The 18,596-nt window shown below is 28.0% G+C and overlaps 1 protein-coding gene across 1 annotated transcript in view; it reads left to right on the plus strand.

Moving 5' to 3' along the window:
- Window positions 1-18,596, plus strand: part of LOC107456745 (uncharacterized) — a 98,700-nt gene that overhangs the window by 30,924 nt on the left and 49,180 nt on the right. The window contains exons 35-49 of the mRNA XM_071183557.2: window positions 1,152-1,235; window positions 2,826-2,885; window positions 3,272-3,355; window positions 5,836-5,910; window positions 6,312-6,344; window positions 7,583-8,470; window positions 10,033-10,065; window positions 10,231-10,311; window positions 10,529-10,588; window positions 12,175-12,210; window positions 14,006-14,089; window positions 14,861-14,920; window positions 15,272-15,319; window positions 16,766-16,843; window positions 18,088-18,147. Of these exons, the coding sequence (XP_071039658.2) occupies window positions 1,152-1,235; window positions 2,826-2,885; window positions 3,272-3,355; window positions 5,836-5,910; window positions 6,312-6,344; window positions 7,583-8,470; window positions 10,033-10,065; window positions 10,231-10,311; window positions 10,529-10,588; window positions 12,175-12,210; window positions 14,006-14,089; window positions 14,861-14,920; window positions 15,272-15,319; window positions 16,766-16,843; window positions 18,088-18,147 (1,764 nt within the window). The remainder of the gene's footprint in view (window positions 1-1,151; window positions 1,236-2,825; window positions 2,886-3,271; window positions 3,356-5,835; window positions 5,911-6,311; window positions 6,345-7,582; window positions 8,471-10,032; window positions 10,066-10,230; window positions 10,312-10,528; window positions 10,589-12,174; window positions 12,211-14,005; window positions 14,090-14,860; window positions 14,921-15,271; window positions 15,320-16,765; window positions 16,844-18,087; window positions 18,148-18,596) is intronic.

Raw genomic sequence — 18,596 nt, forward strand, 5'->3', positions numbered from 1 at the left:
AAGTAAAATTTTGAAAAGTGAGACTTCACTGTTACTAAAACAATTCGATAAAATGGTTACTAACTTGAAATTTTCAATAAATCATTCAAACTTATTGTAATTATCAAGAAATACCATATTAAATAAGAAATTTTAAGAATAACAATTTTATTAATTTTGTATACTAGGACTAATCTTAAGATTTTTTCTGTACTTTTCAAAATTTGGCCTACATGTTAGAAATAATTTCAAAGACGAAACTGAAATGTAAATCTTGTAGTGCATGTAAAATTTAAAACAGCTTTTAAGCTACAAAAAGCTTTAATATTTTTTCCGATAGTGTTCCAAAATGGCCAAAGCACCAAAACCAGTATTCGACATCAACAAACAAGCAAACCAAAATCATAACTCTTTTCATACATTTTTAAAGAAGATTATGACTTTCGGAAATCATTCGTTTTTTAAACTACTCATTATGGAGGAAAAAAAAGCATTTTTATAATGCCCACTCTAAAGTCTTACTCCATATTAAAATGTATTTAAACTTATAACGTGAGAACTATAAAGTATTAAAATAGAGCCAATAACTATAGCAGATTGCGTTACATTTTTGTTGCGTTTTATAAAAAAAAAATTTATTTAAAAATACATAATCAATCAAATTTTAAAGGAAATCCTGAACTGAATGACAATTTAAGTCCTCAAATTGTATTAAGAAATTTTATGCTATATGACATGACAAAACCAGTTTAAATTGTTTCCTTGACATTTTTAGGCAGAATTTATTACTATTTTATGACTTTAAAGAATTGCTCATCAATTGAAATTTTATAACTTTCAGATTAACTAGAGTGCAAATATTTAGCCAGGGCTAAGTACAGTACAATAATAACCATACAAGCTTCAGTCTCTTTTTACTTTCTTCAAACTTGCAAATTAATAATTACAATAAAAATGAAAAACTATTTAAATCTGAAAATGTCGCTTGCATTAAAAGTGCCCCCTCTTATTTTGTCTGAAGCATTTTTAATAATTTACTATCCTAGTATGTTCTCGGTAATTCCATAGATAAATTACGTGTTTTTTGGAAATGCATTATAAGAGTAAGATATTCCATAAGAAAAAGATTTGATATTGTAATCGCTTGCTTATTGGTTTTATTTATATTGTAGATACTCTCAGTCCTCTCTCAGTTGGAGATGTGGGAACTCTTTCATTCGGACCACTAGGCAGAATACCATTGAAAAAATTGCCAGGTATCCAGTGTTGTTATTATGGATTTTTAAAGCAACCTCTAAATTTTAAAAATCTAGATTTACAAATAAATGATTAACGTCAAATGTTAAAATGCATACGAGATGAACGAATTGCAACAAATTTAACTGAAGTATAATTTTAAAAAATAACATTTTTCTTCTTGAAGCATATAAATAGACTGAATGCAACTTGATGCTGATAAACATAAAATACAGAGCTACATTTGTTAATGGAATTAACAGTAAAAAAAAATAATATTTTGTTTTTGTTGCAAATTTTACATCTTCACGCACTATGAGTTTTAATTTATTAGATTCCATCTAAACATGACGTTAAAAAATAAAGTAAAGAAACATATTTCCATTATGTTTAGGGAAATTCAAAACAAAAATAACGGAGCATGATTTTTGTTATTAAATTTTAGAAAAAGTTAAATAATTTTTCGAAAAATGGTAGTTAATTATATTCATTATATTTCGTTATTTAAAATTTCATTAAATGTACTAAATATACAGAAAAAAATAAACTGGTATAACTTAACAAGTACTAAATATAAAGAATGTGCTAAATTTTCAGATACGATAATTCGCCTACCTAAATACCTTATTTTAAGAAGCAAACTTAGATACTTTGTTACATATAATTATTGTAAGGATATTTTAAGGTAACTTCATGAAGGTACTCATTAAATAGCAAATCAACCTTTAAAGCATTATTTGACTTAATGAGTTATTATTATACTATTTCGTTTTCATATTCTTATACATTATATTCTATACTTAAGTTTAAAGAAAAAATTCAGAAAGCATATTGTTTATTCTTTATTAACATTCATATTCATTAAAATATTAACTGTTTACTATATTACTATTTTAATTACAATAATAATATTAATATTACAATATTAATTACAATATTAATATTAATTTGACAACTTGTTATCTTTTAACAAAAACTTTTGATGTTTGATTACTTTCGTGTTATTTCATTTAAACAGATCAAATGTTTCAAATTTTACATAAATCAACATTTACCGTTCTGCTATTTGTGTATCAGATCAATATCAATTACTCCTATCAAAGTCAATTTAAACTGAAATATAACTTGGTGTTGCTTAATATAAGTTGTTAAGTTTCCTGTTTAACTAATTCATCCAGGTTTTGTTAAACTGATAATTTTTAAGCTATAAATTGGCATGTACAGTGAAAAACTGCTGATCAAATCACGGTGCAAAATTTGCCGGCATTCAGGTTGCCGATATTTTTGCCGTAAAATTCATTTTTACCAGAACATGTCACGGAACAGAAAATTTAATATGCCGCAGTTTTTGCAGCAATAATTAAGATGAAATCACTGAAGCACTCTGCTTAAATAAATATTTCTCTAACATTTACAATATAATATTTAACGGTAAAAATAGATTTTGCGGTAAAAGGAATACTTTGGATGATACTCCAAAAGTTCCGTTATTTTATACCAAATTTTATCCGTAATATTTGAATATTTCACAATGTGTTTTCCATTTATTTTCAAATGCGATGCAATTTTCAGTGAAAAATTATATATTAATTTACCATTTTCCATTTCAGATAAACTACAAGATGTTCCATTGAAGGATTTCGGCTCAACACCTTTACGTTCATTACCAGGTATACAATGAGTTTTACATTTCTTAGAAATCTTTTCTTGGTAAATTTTTACTTTCAAGTTTAAAGAATAGCTTTTACTCATTTCATTTTTTTATCGTTCCATAAAATACATTTTTTGCATGTTGAGCTTACATGGAATAAAATATTTCCATAGTAGTTGAGTGTAAAATTTTTAGAAATAGATAAAAAGAAAATTCTTACATATTAAGAAGAAAACTATATTGTAATAACATTTCAAATTACATTTTAATTCTTATAAAATGAATACTATTAGAATACTTCTCTCTTCTGAATTTTTTAAACAGTGAAAGCATTCTTATGACTCCTCAAGTGTGCAGCAATTCAGTTTTAACATACTATGAACAAAATTCTCGTTTTTATTTTAGACAAAATGGGCTCGACCCCTCTGAGTAGCATTGGCGCTATATCTGCTGGACCATTCGGCTCTATTCCACTCAGCGAAGTACCAGGTAATTAATCATTAACAGCTAATATTTCAGTGGTGAATACCAATTAATTAAAAAAAACGTTCTTTTTTTGTGATGTTAGTTGTTAAAGTGTTATAAACATTTTCCAACTGCTGATTGGTTAAACATTTTACTAACTATAAAGCAAACCGAAGAAAATACAGCAAAAATTATGTTACATAAAAAGGACATAACATAGTTTTGTTCTATAAACAAGTCACGAAATACCACTTTTTTGGTGTTTTGATACTGAAAAAAGTTCTTGTTTATCGAATCGAAACAAATGTATGCACGACCATTTTTTTGACATTATTTGAGACTGCTTTAGTAAAATTCTTCTGAAAGCCATACTTTTCTTAACAATTAATTTTTTTGTGTATTTTATTTGTGAAATAATATACACTTGCGTTCAATCAAAAAATAGAAAAACAATACTTTAAGCAAATGCATGCAATATAATTTTTCTGTAAAATAATGTACAATTGGGACTAACTGACTGCATGCAAACAACAATTTAAGCAATGCGTACAACATAATTATTTAGCTATTGAGCATGAAATCTTAATTTATGCATTATGAACAGAACAAAAAATCTTTCTTTATATTTTTACTAATTTTATACTTACAGTATGAAATATACTTTATGAAGAACACTGCCTTAAAAACCAGCTGAGAACTAATAGCGAAAAAATATTTGTGAAGAGAACACATCAATATAGGATTTGTTAATGTCTATATGAAGAAAGGGCTGTATTTTCCCTGTATTTGCTGTTGAATCTGAAATCGAATAGTTACAATCTGAAATCTGCGCAAGACCTTTTGCACCATGAATAAATAAAGGTGCAACCATCATTTAAAACTAAAAGTTCCCTAAAGTTGCACATTTTTGTGCGCATCATTCATAACTTGATTTTTATATTTGCTTTAAATCCTCACATATAAACTGATCAGTTATGCAAAGTCAGCGAAACCCTCATGGTAGCCAGAAAAATTTTAGCTGTGATTACTACTTTATTTCTGATGTTATCATAAGCACCCTTTTCTGATTTAGACATTATTTTTTGTGAAAATAAAACGCACTTTATAATATAATTAAGCAGCAAATGAAAAATATAATTTACTTAGCTTTGTAATTATCTTAACTTCCTTTAGCTCATCAGGCATATTAAATATACATTACGTTCCCAATTTATGATTCAGAAGCAGATTTAACCTTCCGTTAGTCGCGCGCACCTCACAGGTGCATCCCTACTGCATTTCCACCTCCTTTGCCGTCAATAGATTGTTCCGGGGGTCGAGCCTAATGTTATGTTCCTAACTTTGGATTACTCAAATGTCCATGTAAAACCGACCTTAGAACATGTCGATGGAGAGTTGGAACCGCTCAAATCACCCCTCTGGTGCAGCGCGACCATTGACGCAAGTATTATGGATATATTATTTTTATGAATTAAATATATATATTTTATCTCATTTTCTGTCCTACTCAACGTAGCAGGTATAAATGGTCAAGTTATATACACAGAAAATGGTTACGGAGCAAAAAACCGCAGAACCTTCTTGCGTCAATTGGTTGAACATCTTGTGATGGAGGAAGAGATCCGACGCGGGAGCAAGAAAAATTTATCTTCGGTACTTCGCTAAATAAATTTTTTGATATTTATCTCTGTAAAGAGTCTTAAATTGGTAACAATTAACTATTTAAACTAGACTAAATTTCATTTGGCTTTCAAAAAATCAGAAACACCTCATAGGTGCAACGCGATTAACCATGTCGGAAACAAGTGCGCGACTAACGGAAGGTTAAATGAGAACGCAACATAAATATAAAATTAAAGAACTGTGAAAGTTATGGAAAAAAAACAATGTGAATAAAACGCAAATAACTATAGTATATCGGACGTAACTATAGATTCGGTTCTCTAAACAAGAAAATTTTCCAATGTGCAAACACCAAATGACAAATGATACTCCTTTTGGATAGGTATAAAAATAAAGGAATTATTAAAATAGGAAGGATTTCTCCATTGCTTGAATGCAGAATCATTTTCTTCGTCTAAACGTTTCATAATAAAAATTTTCCTACGGCTTTGATTTTTTTTTTGGTTCATATCATATCTTATTCCTTTTAGATCATCTTGGTGTGAAAAGTATCAAAATCGTGCAAATAATTGCATTATTAAAAAAAAAACTATGAATACTATATTGGGCAAGTTGAACTTCTCTATTGAGCTATTTCACTGGTCCATTCTGTTTTTGAATTCAATTATTCTCTTTAGTAAATAACTTTTTACAAGAAATGGACACATCTCTACCTTGGACACAACTATCTCAATTCCACCTTGAATATTATCAATATTATTTTTCCTTACTTTATTTTGACTAGCGCATTTATTTACATAGACGTTTCATTACAAAGTTATAAAAATGCTGTATGTGTAAAGATGTATATGTATACATTATGATCTATTTTTATTTTACAGATAGCGTAGCTTCTAAACCAGTTGGTCAATTAGGTTCCGTTCCAGTAAAAGATTTACCAACAGCCCGAATACCAGGTATCAAGTTTATTTTAATGCTCCTCGTGACAACTTAGTGTTATAGATTCTAATTTAAATGATATAATCAATTTTCTTTAATAGAACTTATAAGTTTTTAGAAGATGATGAGAATTTAGTTTTTTATCTTTGATATTTTGCCTATGAATCAATCAACTTTTTTGAGGAAACAATTCACATTATAAATTAAATTAAATTTAATAAGTTGTGAAGTTTATTAATTTAATAGTATATAGACTTTTTTTTTTATTTAATTTTAATCTTATTATTTAATTGCTGTTTAATGTTATTTTTTATTATTTGATTTTCATTTGTTAAATGTACAAATTTGATTTCTAAAATAAGTTATTGATTGAGTCTGAATTTTTTTCTTCTGGATATTGAATAATCCTTTTTTTCAGGTCGAGACAATATTCCAACAATTTTCTTACCAGGTACTATTTTCAATGTTTCAACATTATTCTCATTAAAACATTCTTCTCAATTTAGAGTATTCAAAATAACTTTAATATTAGATATAAGTTTAATTTACTATTATAAATTTAATTGTCTATATATTTGTATTTACTATTTTACAAGCATTCGAAGATGAAAGCAATCATGAATCACAATGACTGATCAATGGAAAAAAATATGATACCAAGCAGTGTAAATGTAGTGCACGCAAAAGCTTTTAAATTTTCAATGCTTAAATTTCGTTTTTTCCCTTTTACATGCTAGGTTTTTTTCTGAAAATGCAGCTTGTTTAAAACTTCTTTAAAAATCTATTCATAATTTACAATTAATTTGATTAAAGAATCAATTATGAAACTTTCCCTCAACCAATCATATTTCTTTAGCAAAAATAAAATAAAATATTTCATTCCCTTACTATTTTACTTCAATATAGTGAGTGTGAAAACACTAGTCTTATCAAAGTACCTGTCCACACAAATGTGACTGGCCCAAATAATAACTCATGCTAAGAATTTTTTGCTCCTCAAGTAGTTTTTATTTTATCAGGGTTTGCAAAAATTATAATTAAAATCTTTTAATGCAAAAAAAATTACTATATTTTCCTTCAAAACGTTCAAGAGGTAAAATTTAAAACATTGCATTCCAATAGCTAATTGAAAAAAAATCGTTTTAATTACCCTGGGTAATTAAAGAGAAGCTTTAAGATAAACTTCATGTAATATTGAATATTTTCCCAAACGAATTTAAATTGAAACCTTTGTGCAGATAACATATTAATTTAAAGTTATATTTTAGTCTTTGATACTTACTATTTAACGCGGAAATGAGGAGCACTTTAGCATTTCTTACATGGAACTGAGGCTTTACAAACTGCTCGAAGCATTAATATTGTACTTGGATTTAGTGTTACTACGCATTAGACGATATAAAATTGGTTTACCTCACAAATAAATCACGTGATGGTTATAGTGCTAAAGGTGCCTCTATACCATTTACCTCTAATAGATTGATTGATAAAGTTGGACAAGTGTTTAACCACATGAAGTGATTGAAATATAAGAATAGATCGAGAAACTAATGGAAACATGCATCTTGCTTTTTTTCTATGTTTGCAACAGTGTTATATGCCTCGTCGAGTTTCCTGCAAACAAAAAAATATTTAACAGGATATGCATGTTCTAAATTCTTAATTTAGGAGTATTAATTTCCGTCATAGGTGGAGGTCAACCAGGTGGTAGAGTACCAGGTGGCAGAGTACCAGGTGGTAGACACCCAGGTGGTAGACATCCAGGTGGACACCCTGGTGGAAGACAGCCAGGTGGATCCCCAGGACAACCAGGACAACCGGGTGGAAGACAGCCAGGTGGATCCCCAGGACAACCAGGACAACCGGGTGGAGGACAGCCAGGTGGATCTCCAGGACAACCAGGACAACCGGGTGGAAGACAACCAGGTGGTAGACAACCAGGTGGTAGACATCCAAGTGGGCATCCGGGTGGAAGACATCCAGGTGGATCTCCAGGACAACCAGGACAACCGGGTGGAAGACAGCCAGGTGGATCCCCAGGACAACCAGGACAACCGGGTGGAAGACAGCCAGGTGGATCCCCAGGACAACCAGGACAACCGGGTGGAAGACAGCCAGGTGGATCCCCAGGACAACCAGGGCAACCGGGTGGAGGACAGCCAGGTGGATCTCCAGGACAACCAGGACAACCGGGTGGAAGACAACCAGGTGGTAGACAACCAGGTGGTAGACATCCAGGTGGGCAACCTGGAGGAAGACAGCCAGGTGGATCCCCAGGACAACCAGGACAACCGGGTGGAAGACAGCCAGGTGGATCCCCAGGACAACCAGGACAACCGGGTGGAAGACAGCCAGGTGGATCCCCAGGACAACCAGGACAACCGGGTGGAAGACAGCCAGGTGGATCCCCAGGACAACCAGGACGACCGGGTGGAAGACAGCCAGGTGGATCCCCAGGACAACCAGGAGGAAGACAGCCAGGTGGATTCCCAGGACAACCAGGTGGAAGACAGCCAGGTGGATTCCCATTATTACCAAGACAACCAGGTCAACATGGAAAACCACCTAAATACCCAAGTAAGAAAAATCACTTCAGTTATTTTTGAACCAAATTATGTATTTAACAGTACATTTCATAGCATATTTAATTTTTTTGACTCTGCATATATCTATGAATTCTTTTACCATATTGTAAATATAAGGAAAGAGTTTAATCAACTAATTGTATATCTTTATAAAATCCTAAAGCAGCTGAAATAAAATAATTAACAAAGAAAAATATATTTAGAAATTTCAGCATAGAAATATAAATATTAAATTAAGATACAGAAATAAAATGATATATCGAAATAAAATAATTAACATGTCCGTCTCAATATACACATTGTTCAGACACTTTTTTTTAAAAAGTAGATTCACAAATTATTTTCATCATTTAAATTCGTGAATTTCTTTCCTTATTCGATCTCAACTGTCTTTAAGATAAATTTTTTGTAGACATGTTGTTGCGGATGAAATTATAATTATTCCTAATGGAGTTATTATACCGATAGAAGGGAGTTATGATATGTATTTATTCAGTACTAAATACTAAACTAAATTTATTTTTAAGAAGATAATATAATGTTTCATAGTATATTTTATATGATTAAATAATATGTTAAAAATTTTGAACTCGATTAAATAGCCCCAAAAAAAAAACGAAATCATGTTTACATAGTTTTCCTCCGTATACGAATTTCGAAATAAATTTCTATATTTATTATTATTTCTATGTTTAATATTCTTTATTCTTTCTATACTTAATATTCTTACAGTTCATTGCTACTAATTTTTCAAACTCAAAATGGGTAAGATATTCATGCTGGATAGTTATAAATGATTGAAAAACGCAATTTTAGAATGATTTTTATTCAGTATTTGAAGAAAATAACTGCTATAAATAAATAAATCTAAAAAACGTACAATAGAGTCATATATGTTTTTTTAATTTTATTTAAGATTTGATATTGTTTAACGACCTTAGCATAGCGTAAGATGAAATAATAGTTTGTGGCCCTAGCTAGATCTCGGGAGTTTAAAATGAGGAAAAGCTTAGTGCCAAATATTTTATTAATATACATATAGCACATGGACAAGCAAACATAAATTTAATTAATTAAGAAAAGGAGAAATAAGTGTAAGGTCCATTCGGTTCGAAGTCTGAGCATCCACTGCCTTGTATATGGTGGCCCTGTTGTAGCTTAGCAATGTCGCTGCTACAAGTTATTTTTTTTTTCCAATTGCAATATACATGGCTTTTTATGGTTTTACGGGAAGTATCTTTATTTATTTTTTTTATTTTTTTGGTTAATCACTTACATAATAAATTAAATGCCTTTTATATGATCTAACTTAATTTTTAATTTCTTTATTTTTTAAATTTAGTTCAGTTTTATTCCTTTTATGTTCTCCTTTCTAAAAAAAAGCTTTCCTTGATTAAAATAGTGTTTAAAGAGAATGCATACTTTTTAAAAATTATTTTAATAAAAAATTAACTTTCACCTTCAAAGCTCTTGTAGAAAAAAATTTACATTAATATTTCTGCGTGTTTTTCCATCAGTTTCTAATAAAACAAAACTTAATGTATTTATTTTCAGGTCTTGGAGAGTACCCTGGAGGCCAACTTCCAGGTAATATAGCAGCTATATTAAACATAGATTAATAGGTTAATGGTTTTTATGCATATATATAGATATATACACATATAATCTTTTAATTTAAGACTGGGGAATATTTCTAACAATAACGTTTTTTTTTTCAATTTTCACCATTAATAGTTTTAATTTTTTTCCTAGATGCTCTATCTTCTGCTCCTCTAAGTGACGTTGGAACAGTCTCCGTTTTCCCGTTAGGATCCTTCCCGTTCAGCTCATTAGGTAATTATTTTAAAAGAACCAATTATATCAAACAGAACAATTTATATTAGTTTGCAAAACTGGTTGATTTAGTGTTATTCCAAGTTATTTCAATATATATATTAAGAGAAAGAGAACGAGATATTTGAAAGAGACTAATAGGATTAAAATGTAGTATATTTAGGCATTCTACGAATTTAAACTTAATTACGAATGAAAATTTTGTTTCCAATTTCAGGACCACTAGCCTCATTGCCATTAAATCAACTCAAGAATATTCCACTTGGACAATTGCCAGGTAAGCCATAAATGTCAAAATCAATAAGTTATATAAAAAGAAATGATTTTATGTAGATAAAGAGAGTGTAAATAGGAGAAGAAGATTACTTGCGTCAAAATTTGTCTTTGAAAAATGTGGTGTGAAAAAATAATGTATTTTAAAAATACTCAACCATCAAAAATAATTGTTTAAATTATTTTTAATGATTAAATACTAAAATAAAAAATTAAAAAAAGGAAAAATCATGCATGCCAGATGTAGGAAAAATTATTGTTATTTCTTTCATTTATTGAACATGTCCTGAAAGTTATCATGTGCAATTTTCTATCCGATAGAGACATCAGTTAAGATCAATATATTTTAACAAATACGATATACTCTAAAATTACCATTTTGCATCATTGATTTTAAGATGCACAGTAAAGAGAAAACTGTGATTAAAAAATTGTAAGCAATAAGCGAACTAACATTATCTATTGCAAGGTATTATACAGAGAATCCATAGCAATAATGGCATAAAATCTGCAGTGAGGACAACCAGGTGGAGGACAACCAATAAACAACAAGAATTCTCATATTACACGCACTGTTATTTCACTTTATTAATGTTCATTTTACTCATGAAGTACTTACAGTAATTTTCCACAATACTGTAATAATAATATCCACAAAAAAATTATTTTGAATCTTTTTCATTCACAAAGTCATTTTTCAAATGAATGGCTTTTCTGAGTTATTTTGGGAGAATAAGAGTATCTTTACCTATTATGAATAAATAAAAGTATATTTCTAAAGAGAAAAATACATTCATTTAATCTCTTCATTCATTCCTTAAATTCAGAAAAGTAGTAAAGGAATGGAAATAATACAGTATTTTTTTTCAATTTACAGCGTTGGGTAAAAATATAATAATAAATAACTATTTTAGTGAACCTACTCTGTTTTCAACACTATTTAAATTAATTTGAAGGTATTTAGTAATGCTTTTGGTTTTTATTAAATTAAAAAGTTTTTAAATAATGCTTAAAATCTAGCATATTTTCCAGTACTTATTGCATGGAAGAACGAAGCTCAATCCCTCGGTCACCGTGATTCATATACTTAACTTTCAATAATAATGTGGCGGCTTCGTACCTTACTCCTATAGCAATTCAGAACTCATTATCAATTAATTTTGCTTTCCAGTTTGTAACTTATAATTTTTTTTTTAAAAATCCCTTTAGTTTTAATTTATTTTTTTCATATTAAAATGATTTAAAAGTTTAATAGTATTAAAAAATAAATAGTTACACGGTTTCATCTTGCCTAATTACTAATATGATGACGTAAAACCGCCTATGCTACCACACTTATGCTATATCTAAAACAATTATAAAATTCTGTTTTTAAATATTTGTCCTAAATGATCTAGTTAAAGTTTTTGAACTGTTTTTAGAATCGGAGGCTAATTTGTTTCCTTTTATTAACTGATCAAATATCAAGACGCTAGCTCAAACAATTCTATAGTTATAAGAGAGATACAGACAGACACCAAAAATCTCCATTTTACTCTTATAGATGACTTTTCCATTTAAAATAACACACATACTTTCATATTTTTACAGGTAAAATACCAGGAATAAACCCCAGTGATATACCAGGTAAGATTTACAGCTTTCTTTTAAGACATAATATACTAATAAAGAATTCCGATTTCAGAAAAAGTTTCAAATTAGAATAGCTTCATAGTAATTCCATTGTTTTGGGGTATTTCTTATATGAGTTCTGGTTCTACTTATAAAGTAGTTATATTAGTTTGAAAATACGCGTATAAGTATTTGCACCGAGTTTGGAAAAAAATGAAGATAAAATATTTTTTCTGTAACGTTTCAATTGTGCAAATAGTTTATAACTACTCACATTTATATGAATATTATCTTACTTTGCTTCAATATTAAATGAGACGCTAGAAAAAAGGATTGCTTAACATCTATTATTTTTTTAAAGAAAACTATTCACAGTAAATAAATAAAAAGAAATTAAACTTTAATTTAGCCCGTACTATTATTTTAATATATCTATAAAGTAAGATTGTATAACTATGTTTAATAAAATTTACCTTAACCCGGAATTATTTTTTATTCAATACAGATTTTTTTAAACATTTTAAAAAGAACTGATAAAAGGGGAAATTTGACTAGCATATTTTGCCTTTTAATATTCAAGGTTATTCCGTATTTTTCAAGCTTAATCAAACACGTATTTTCGTACTGAATTCAAGAAATGTTTCCTTGAAGAAATTTTAAGCTTTTTAATTCATAAAACTTGCTTTCAAACTTACTACATTCCTACCAATAATAGTAATATTAATTAAGGAAAAAATATCAAATATATGTTTATTTCATCGAAATCAGTTACCCAAAATATGTAAGTTTTTTTTCGAAAAACAGTGAAACCAAACCAGAAAACGCGAACTTTTTATCCAATTGATATTAGACAGCATTTGATAGTGCATAATTTAATATGTTTTATAAATACAACGCACGACAACTTATTTTTCTTTTTTCATAATCTACAACTAAGTTTCTTCATTCGTACTAAGATTGAACTATACTCTTAAGTGCATCTCTGGCATCCTACTTGCAGTTCTTATAGTTTTATCTTCGATCTCGATAGCTTTGAAATTCTGCCAGTTGTTAACAAAAACTTCAAATTTTTCAAGTAAATTTTCAAATAAAATTTTCAAATATGTGAAAAAAGAAATAATCATTTTCTGCTTTTAGATAGATTTAAGATAGATTTTCTAAATAAATATTTCGTTTTATTAAATTCTTCAATTATTATTTTTCTTAGTTTAGTCAGAAAGAAAGAAACGTTTATGAACGCTAAAATATTATCATATAATAAGAAGCCGAACTTCAAAAGATATGAATAAAGCGCAGAATAGTTTCCTTATAGACATTACGTACTCAAAACTGCAGTAAACATTACTGTGAAAGAAGAGCATTTCTTTAAGTCAGCAGAGAACAAAAAAATACAGAATAACCGAATATTATAGTGGAAAATATTTATCAATGGAGAAACTCTACTAACTTCGAAATTTTAAATAAGAAAAGTCAATATGTTTCGAGCACTTAAAACAGACGCCCATCAACAAGAGCGTTAATGATGAAAACATAATAAATTTGAAAAATATAACTTTAAAATATGCCGACTTTTTCCATGTTAATGCAGTTAATAAAGTATTTCCATTACGAAGTATATCCTTTCTCTTCAGTTCCTTAGTTATATTTATTTACAATCGTATGCAATGTTTAAGTAGCCCTAAAATTTAAAAGTTTAAAAAAATATATTGTTAAGCTTTATAAATTTTGAAAGAAAATTTTCATTTCGGATTTATTTCCTAAAGTGACTATATTCACAAAGTTAAATTGAATGTATCCGCTTTTATTTCAGATGAACTTAAATCAACTCCACTAAACAAATTAGTAAGATTTATCTTAGGACCACTTGGATCTTTGCCATTAAGTTCTATACCTGGTAAGTTGCTATCCTTCTTTCTTCACTTGAATGAAATTTATTAAATTTAATTTTATATGTTTCATGAGATTTTTTTCAACTTGATCTACATAAATTTATTAGTGTTTTGATGCATTTCAGTTTTGTTTTAAGTACTAGCTAAGCCTCATGATGGATAGCTTACATTCTTTTTCAGTTTTAATTGAAAGAATTTTTCTTTTAAAAATACATATTATATTAAAATTTGAATCTAAATCGCTTAATTAATGAATTTCATAAATGTGATGTAAAAACGCATGTACAAATTTAATACATTTTTGTTCAATAAAAATTTTATTAGCCTTAAAATTTATTCTTATCGAATTATTATTTGCATTAATAATTATTTCCTTTTAAACTTTATGTAAAAACGTAAATTTGATTAACACATTTCAAAACAGTTTTAGTTGCTTAATTCTTTTTCGTTAAAACGTGATGAGAATTTTTAAATTAAATAAATTAAGTTCCAAATTCTTTTTAAATTTTTAATTCGAAATTCTTTTTAAATTTTTAATTCGAAATTCTTTTCAAATTTTTAATTCTAAAGTTTTAAAAGTACAAAATAGAATTAATTCTAATTCTATTTTGAATTCCTTAATTTCTTTAATGTACAAAAATAATTTCATTTTTAAATTCTTTATTGTACAAAAAGTACAAAATAGCATCTTTAATCTGCAGAAAAATTTAGAAATATATTTTAAGTGATCCATTTGAAGTATGCAAACATTTTTAACCATTCTGTGTTCTGTTTAGATAGTGAAGGATCTGAACCACTCAGCTCTCTTGGCAAAACACCATTAGGAAAAGTACCAGGTAATATTGTTGGCTAATTACAAAAACGCCAACATTTTTAAACATCAATTATATATATAAATTTATAGAAAACAAAATCAGAAGTATATTTACATAGAGAGAAACTAATGATAAAAATGATTAGAATTCATAAAAAAATTAAACTGAAATTACGGTTTTCATTAGTTTAAATTAGTCACTGTAATATTTCGAAAAATTTCCCTCAGATAATTACATTAGTAAATTCTTATAAATGATTTCGGAACATTTAAAATAAAATGTCTTCATTACAATATCGAAATATATTCCTTTATTTATACTGGCTAGATTTTTCAATAATTATTTATTTAAATATTTATTATCCAATTTTAGACAAGTTCCCTGGAATTCCAAAACTGCCAAAAGGAGGAAAAACGCCAGGTACTGTTGAGTAACATTGTTATTCTTTTCCTCTGCGTATTTGCTTTTATATTTTCTTTTTCGTTTAATGACTAAATGTATAATTTGTTTCATGTATCATTTTCTGTTGAAAAATATGCTTTTAAAATGCCCTATTAATTCAAACTCTAAATAATTTATCTTGAGTAATTTATAGTTGTTTTCCATTAAGAACTACATTATTACATACAATAATGTAGTAGCAAATATAATAATGCAGATCTTAATGGAAAACAACTAATATGCTTTTAAAATGCCCTATTAATTCAAACTCTAAATTATTTATCTTGAGTAATTTATAGTTGTTTTCCATTGAGAACTAATCTATTAGAATTTTTAATCTGAAATTATGGTAAAATAACTAGCCGCAGTCTGTCAATGCAATTAACTGTAAAGTTTATAGTTAAAGAAACTGTTAACATCGAGCACGGTTTAAAACTGTGAAAAAGAAATTTAACTGGACATTGGACAAAGTTTAGCAGTCTTATGGTGCTGTCACCTATGCGTAAATGACAGAAACGTATTAAAATACTTTATACAATGCGTAGAAGCATACAATGTGTAGTGCAAAACACTGTGTTGAAAGAAATGAAGGAAACATTGTAGAGTCAAATGCTGAGACGCGAACCCCCATTTTACTGGTCATGAGATTAATAAATTAGCCCTTTCGACTATAATATGAATCCGACTGCAAGGAACAAAGAGGCTTCGACAGGTGAGCCATGTTGGTGCAGTGAAATTTTGGTTGTTTAACCGCATTAAAAGAAAGCAGTTAACAAACGGTTTTTCTCCGGGTTAACAGTTTGAATACAATCTAATTTATGGTTGTTTGACTGTTTTGTTTCAATATGGTAAAATAACAATTAAATAAATTGTTATTTAATCATTTATTTGAGAGATTTCTAAAAGTAAATTTTAAAAAAATAAATTTTACAAGTTATTTTTAACTGCTTCAGCATGTCAATAAAAAAATATTGAGAAAAATTCTGCATTCATATTGTTATTGTCAGAATCTCAATTTGTCTGTTAAAGCATGAATTATATAAGTTTAGACTACTATTTAAAAATATTAAAATTTTTTTTGGGGGAAATTTTAAATAATTATGTTGAAATTTGTTTAGTTCGGCTTAATGGGTAATGAAGTACATTTTAGTGAGTCAATTTAGAAAATACTAATGATAGAGTTATCAAGGATTATTTGAATCAGATTAATTGACAAAATAGTTCACAAAAAGTTCACAAAAGTATTCATTTCATTTTGCTATCAAATATATGATGCATGTGCATACATCTTATGTAAAAAAAGCTTATGATAAAATAAATATTTTAATAAATAAATTTAAAAACACACTAAGATTTATAAATGAAATTTTTTAAATTTATCGTAAAGATTATTTTGTCAAGAAATCATTTTTTTTCTCTTTACAGATAAATCTACACCTTTAAGTAGTGTAGGATCAATTGATATCGTACCATTTGGCTCAATTCCACTTAGTTCAGTACCAGGTACTTCTATTTATCGTATTATTTTTTAAGTTTCCATTGTCTTTGTTAAGAAATTAAGACTATTAAAAAAACTATCCAAATTAATTCTATAATAGATATAAATGGTCATTACTGCCTCTGATATAACTATTGCAGAAAACATTAGCTTCTTTTTCAATCAGTGCAAAAAAATTAGCTTAGTTTTCAATTTTTTATTCTTAATTGGAATTTCTGGTGCTTTTTAAGAAAAATGTTACAATCATTTTGAAATATAAATAGGTTTGTGCCCTAGTGATGCGTATTTGAATACTTAAAAGTGAATCTATGTCTTTATAGTAGCTATTTTAATGGATGAAACAGGAGCATAACAATATAAACGTGATTAAATTAAATTTATGCGCAATTATTGCATTTTAATGTATTTAAAATAATATGCGTGTTTCGTTTCCCTATTAAATGCCATTAAGGTGGCCCTTTCGACAAATGAAATCTCGATATTTATAAAAGCTTATAAATGTGCACAGAGATAATTGGATCTACCTTTTAATAATTAGTTAAACATTTGATAGAAATAAAAAATGCTTACTTAGTGAAAAAAATATAAGCTTATGATAAACTTTTTATTGATTATTATGGTATGATATTTTTATGTAATAATTTTCTAATGGTTGTTTCTGTAAATTTATTTACTTAAAATGCTCACTTTCTTTTTCTTTTTTTTTGGCATAAAATCACAAGAAATGACTAAACAATTCTTTCGATGTAAAACTTATTACCTTTATATCAAATAAGACTATCAAGTTTCAATTCCGATTGTGCAGATTTAAAAAACAAAATGAACCTCAATTAGAATGATAAAATGGCAATTCTTTAAAATCTTGTTGAAACTTTTTGGTTGATTTCGTAATTAAGCGTTTCTAAGTTGAAAAAAATAAGTATTTTCATCCTAAGCAATTAATAGAAAATTCAAATCTATTGAACTATTGTAAATCACATAATTTAATTATAAAATATCATATGGTTTTTGTATACATTGTAACATAATTATTAAATTGATTACCAAAATTATTACTGCATTAAAAAATTTTGAAAATATTTTATTTTGTCAACATAATATACTTAACCATGCATTATAAGTAATAATAATACTCAAAACTAACATTTATATTATAAAAATTTACGCTATTTCAGGGACGAATGTTTTACTTAACATTTAAATATAGCAATAAGTTATATTTTTTAATATATTCTATTTTAACTTTTAGATAGTATTGCCTCTGTTCCTCTCAGCAGTTTACTCAAACTCCCAGCAAAGAAACTCCCAGGTAAATAACTATTTAACAATTTAAAACATTCTTATTAAATTTCTCAGTAAAGTGCTTTAAATTTCGTTCGCTAATTTGACCAATTAGGGAATATGATGAATGGATATTTTTGTTTAATCATGAAATTTATAGAAAATCTTTAGAAAATCTGTGGAATATCTATAGAAATCTGTAGAACAACCTAATGTTATCAGTCATAAAATTTTATCATGTTAAAGGGCTTGGGCATATTTTTATATGCGAGAACTCAAACTCTTGTTTAAAAAAAGGTCACATTTGCAAGTATACAGGCTACCAGGAAGGCAGGAAGACTTCGCAAAGGATAGGTGGTTAGCGTAGAGGCAAATCTTAAGACATTAAAAGTCAGTCAATGGCTAACCATAGCGATTAATCTAGTGATTCCATGTAAGGAAGCTGATTGAGACCACCTGGACGTGTAATTGAAAGGT

Source organism: Parasteatoda tepidariorum, chromosome 7, assembly GCF_982258835.1.
Source record: "Parasteatoda tepidariorum strain Cologne lab strain chromosome 7, Ptep-v5.0, whole genome shotgun sequence".
Taxonomy (NCBI): Eukaryota; Metazoa; Arthropoda; class Arachnida; order Araneae; family Theridiidae; genus Parasteatoda; species Parasteatoda tepidariorum.